Source organism: Diabrotica undecimpunctata, chromosome 9 (genome assembly GCF_040954645.1).
Source record: "Diabrotica undecimpunctata isolate CICGRU chromosome 9, icDiaUnde3, whole genome shotgun sequence".
Classification (NCBI taxonomy): Eukaryota; Metazoa; Arthropoda; class Insecta; order Coleoptera; family Chrysomelidae; genus Diabrotica; species Diabrotica undecimpunctata.
The window spans coordinates 41,706,257-41,712,110 of NC_092811.1; the positions used below are offsets into that span (position 1 = coordinate 41,706,257).

Below are 5,854 nucleotides of genomic sequence, written 5' to 3' on the forward strand. Positions count from 1 at the left end.
AGCAGCGTGGTTTCCAAAACAAGTTTCAGCGTTCACCCAAGAGAACCGGTAAAGTTGCCCAACCAAGCGAGTATCAAGAAGAAGCGACGTTACAGTGACAATTTAACTGGACATCTATAGTCAGCCAGCCACGCACAGCCATCGCCAAGAAACCAAGGATTACAATCGACCAATTCAGTGACCTTCAAAAACAAGTGACGTATTCACAAACATTTAACTAGACGTCTAGAATAGACAACTACAATTCAGGTTAGTCCTATTTCATAATTTCATTTCCTTATTCCTTACTTTAACCTAAGATTTTGAGATTGTTTCAATTTGAATAACAACAAAACATTGTTCAGTAAAAAATTATACATTAATTTCTTAAATAATGGCTCAAGACATGAAAACTTTGATCAGAAATAGAGGCTCAATTAAACAAAAAATAACGATCTTAGAAAACTATATTAGTTCAATTCAAGACGAAACTAATTCAGTAGATATATGTAACATTCAATCGCGGTATGAAAATTGCAAGGATTTGATTAATCAATTTGAAACTATACAAACTGAAATTGAAGAAAAATGCGAGGAAAAAGATTTAATTTCACAATTTTCAGAAAGAAACGCGTTTGAATCTAAATACTTTACATCTATTTCATTCTTAAAAGATATTCTAAATAAAAATTCTCCTATTCAATCTAATGTTCCAGTGCATGATTCACTTCAAAATATTTTATTACCTAAGCTTAAGCTTCCTGTTTTTAATGGGGAATACGAAACCTGGTTAGACTTTAAACAATCATTCATGTCAACTATTGATCAAAATACAACACTTAATCAGAGCCAAAAATACAATTTTCTCAAAGCTACGTTAGATGGCTATGCAAAAAGAGCCATATCGGGTTGCGAGGAAACACAAGATTATCCACGAGCATGGAAAATGCTATGTGATAAATTTGATAAGAGAAAATGCCTTGTAGATACTCATATTCAGTCTGTTATCAATATAACTCCTTTGCATAAAAATACATTTTTACAATTCAGGCATTTATTAGATGAAGTTTCAATACATTTATCCGCTCTTGAAAGCATGCAAATAACAAAAGAGTCACTTTGGGATATGACAATTATTCATATAATTTATCATAAATTAGATAAAATTAATCAACATAAATGGAAAGAATTTCATACAAAAACAGAGCTTCCTACATTAAATGAATTTCTAGATTTTTTGAAAGAGAGACAAGATATTTTGCAGTCACAACAAGAAGTAAATGTGAAACCTCAATTCAATCAATTTTCTAAAGCATCAAATCAATTCTATAAAACAAAAGATGCACAAATGCATTCTCATGTAAATTTGGCTATTAATAAGTTCAAATGCAATTTTTGTAAGGGTGAACATTCTATTTATTCATGTCAAAAGTTTATGCAACTAAATGTGAATGAACGATGGGAAAAAATAAAACTGTTAAAACTTTGTTCTAACTGTTTGCGCATTGGACATTTTCAGAATACTTGCAATTTAGGGTCCTGTAAAAAGTGTGGACGAAAACATAATACTTTTCTTCATAATGATGTTACAAATCAACAAAATAACAATTCAAATGAACCTTTAGTATTCAATAATTCAAGTAGTCAACCTAGTACAAGTAGTAGTTACAATAATGCAGGTAATCAAACAAGTCAGCAGTCTACTGTGTTATTTCAAACAAATCCAAGTTCTATAAATATCAAAGAAGGTATAATAAATGCATCAATTCTATTATCCACAGTAACATTCAAGGTTAGAGACAGTAGTGGCAAGTTTCAAGTAGGTAGAGCCTTATTGGACTCTGGAGCACAATCAAATCTAGTAACAGAAGCATTCTGTAAGAAAATAGGTGTGCCATTATCTTCTGCAAATTTATCAATTATTGGCATAAATCAAGTAATGTCTACATTGACAAAAAAGACTTCATTAACCATATTCTCCAATGTCAGTAATTTTCAATGTAATGTGTGTTGCTATGTAACCCCTATGATTTCATCATCTATTCCTTCAGAAAAGGTTAATGTAACAAATATTAAAATTCCAGACAATATTAAGCTCTCAGATCCACTATTTTACTCACCTAATGAGATTGATATGCTCATAGGAGTTACACTATTTTGGGACTTAATATTGGATGGAAAAATTACTATAGGAAAAAATAAACCAATTTTTCAAAATACCAAGTTAGGGTGGATCGTTTCTGGTGCTATAAATAATTCAGGTAATTATTCTATTTGCAATTTTTCAAAAGACATTGTTATACCAGAAGATCATCAATTAAAAAAATTTTGGGAACTTAATGAGTTAGATAATTCTATTGAAATGTCAACCGATGAACTGCATTGTGAAGAGTTATTTCACAATGATACTTCTCGCCATGAAAATGGACAATTTATAGTAAAATTTCCATTAAGATCATCTCCTACACTACTAGGTGACTCAAAGGAGAAAGCAATTCAACGTTTCTTGTCTTTAGAAAAACGTTTTAAATCAAATACTATATTTTATAATTTATACAAACAATTTATTCAAGACTACATACAATTAGGTCACATGACTAAAATTTCCGTAGATAATTTGACAAGCTCACACTATTATTTACCACATCATGCTGTATTAAAGGAAACAAGTATAACATCAAAAATAAGAGTTGTTTTTGATGGCTCGTGTACCACTAGTTCTGGGTGGTCTCTAAATGATTTGCAATACATGGGACCAAAGGTCTTAAATAATATTTTTGATATTACACTTAGATTCAGATTATACAAATATGTTGTTTCTGCAGATGTATCTAAAATGTACAGACAAATTCTAATGCACAGTGATCACAGACCATTGCAGTGCATAATCTGGAGAAACAAATCTGAGGACGATTTATCCTCTTATCAACTCAATACTGTTACATATGGGACAAAATCTGCACCCTATCTAGCAATAAAATGTCTTAATCAAGTAGCTACAGAGTATAAAAATATATTTCCAATTGCATCTAAGACTATTCACAATGATTTTTATGTAGATGACCTTTTGACGGGATCTAATAATATTGAAGAGTTACAAACACGTTGTAATGACATTTCATCCATTTTAAAATCTGCCAATTTTATACTTAGAAAATGGGTTTCAAACAATTCTGCTGTTTTAGAGAAAGTTGAATTAACTGATATTCCTAATAAAGTTTTAGATATAGGAGAATCCGAAAGTTTCAAAACCTTAGGTACTCAATGGGACAGCAAACAAGATATTTTAAGATATAAGATCACCACCATTCCATTAGATAAAATTGTTACTAAAAGACAAATACTTTCTATTATTGCCCAAATATATGATCCATTGGGTCTTCTTAGTCCTGTAATAATCATTTCAAAGATTCTTATTCAACATTTATGGTCAATTAAACTACCCTGGGATGACCCAGTTCCTGAAAATGTACATATCAAATGGTTTCAATTTTACAATCAATTGTCACAATTAAATACACTTAAAATTCCAAGAATTGTAATAGGTACAAGTCACAAGTTAGTAGATATTCATTGTTTCTGTGATGCTTCATTACAAGCATATGCTAGTTGTCTTTATATGCGTAGCATCAATTCAGATGGAGCATATACAGTGAGACTACTTTGTTCAAAAACAAAAGTTTCACCCCTAAAGTCAGTTACAATACCAAGATTGGAGCTTTGTGCAGCTCTTCTTGGAGCTCAATTAACAAACCAAACTATTAATGCAATCTCATCCACTGTACCTGTATATATGTGGTCTGACTCTCAAATAGTTTTATGTTGGATCAAAAAACAACCAAACCAGTTACAAACCTTTGTTTCAAATCGTGTAGCAAAGATTCAGAATCTTACAAGTAATTTTATGTGGTCTTATGTTAGCACTAAAGAGAATCCAGCTGATTTGGCTTCTCGAGGAATAGTGCCAGAACTTTTCATCAATATGAACTTATGGTGGATGGGACCAGATTTTTTATATCAATCTATTGATCACTTGGTTAATTCAAACTCTCATCAAATTATAGAATTGCCAGAGTTAAAGAAAGTTAACAAGGTACTGACTTCAAAAATTATGAATCAATTTACTCTATTCACAACTTATTCAGATTTAACAAAGTTACAAAGAATTACTTCTTATATACTAAGATTTATTTTCAATCTAAGGAAATCTAAATCTGAGAGAAAATATGGATCTCTATCAGTTGAAGAATTAAATTACGCTAATTTGAAATTAATAAAATTAGCACAATTCGAATCCTTTGCAGAGGAAATAAAAATTATAGAACAAAATAAATCATTACCCCCAAAACACAAACTGAGTTTTCTATCACCATTTCTTGATGAACAAGGTTTACTTCGTGTGGGCGGTAGGCTTAAATTTACTTCCTTAGAAATATATAAACATCATCCATATTTATTATCTTCAACGCACAATTTGACGAAATTAATTTTTAAACATAAGCATGCTGCTTTATTACATCCTGGCCCTCAACTTCTCTTAGCATCCATACGACAATTTTATTGGCCAATAGGTGGACGTAGTTTAGCTAGGCAAACAACAAAAAATTGTATTACATGTTTTAAATTTAATCCATCTTTTGCTACATATCCAATGTCTAGTTTACCAGATAATAGAATTAAACCCTCCTTGCCTTTTCAATTTACAGGCATTGATTATGCCGGACCATTTCCTTTAAAGGATAAGGCAGGACGAGGATGCAAAATTTTAAAGTGTTACATTTGTGTTTTTGTTTGTTTTAGCACAAAAGCAATTCACTTAGAATTAGTATCAAATTTAACAACAAGGTGTTTCTTATCTTGTCTTAAACGATTTACTTCTCGAAGAGGAGTACCTTCAGATGTCTATTCAGATAACGGTAGCACATTTGTTGGAGCGAGAAATGAATTAAAAGAATTTGGAATATTCTTGTTAAAAAATGAAAATGTTATTACTCAATATGCGTCAAAAGACAATATTCATTGGCATTTTATACCCCCATATTCTCCCAACTTTGGTGGTCTATGGGAAGCAGCAGTAAAAAGCACAAAACATTTTTTAAAGCGAACAATGTTAAATAGAATTTTAATTTATGAAAACTTCAATACGCTTCTTGTTCAAATTGAGGGAATCTTAAATTCGAGACCTCTGTATTCCTTATCAAATGATCCTAATGACCTAGAACCCATTACCCCATCACATTTTTTAATTGGTCGTCCAATTACAATGCTTCCTGAACCTGACGTATCAGAAGCTCCGCCAACCAGGCTGTCTAGACTACAATCTGTCCAACAATTATATCAACAATTTTGGATACGATTCACAAAAGAATACATTTCTCAACTGCGTTTTCAATATAAATGGAAAAACCAGGCTACTCCGATTGCTGTTGGTACACTAGTATTAATCAAGAATGATCAACAACCTCCAGGCAAGTGGCCAATGGGAAGAGTTCTACGTTTGTTCCCTGGAAAGGATGGAGTTTCGCGAGTGGCAGAAGTGAAAACATCTTCAAAAGTTGTGATCCGTTCTGTAAGACATTTATGTCCTTTGCCTATAGAGGAGGACACAGTGAATTAAATTTTTTTTTATTTTAGTGATTAAATTCCATTAAAGACAATTCCATTTTATTTTTGTATTACTATTGTGTATTTACTTTCATTAATCTTTGTATGTTACTTTGAAGTCCCTTCAAAGGGGGGAGTTATGTTCGTATATTTTTACTTTTCATTTTTTGTAATGCACCTGACAACACTGTACTGGCAACGCCGCCAAAGGTCAAGTGTATGACAGTTGCCCTTAACAGGCTCTCAGTCAATTATTACCGATGTAAGTGTA

At 31.7% G+C, this 5,854-nt stretch overlaps 1 protein-coding gene across 1 annotated transcript; it reads left to right on the forward strand.

The window, feature by feature from the left end:
- The first annotated feature begins 373 nt into the window (after positions 1-373).
- Positions 374-5,596, forward strand: LOC140450561 (uncharacterized). The gene is made up of 3 exons (XM_072544217.1): positions 374-1,073; positions 1,140-1,339; positions 1,499-5,596. Exons 1-3 carry the CDS (start codon positions 374-376, stop codon positions 5,594-5,596), a joined length of 4,998 nt encoding a protein of 1,665 aa, XP_072400318.1.
- The last annotated feature ends 258 nt before the right edge of the window (positions 5,597-5,854 follow it).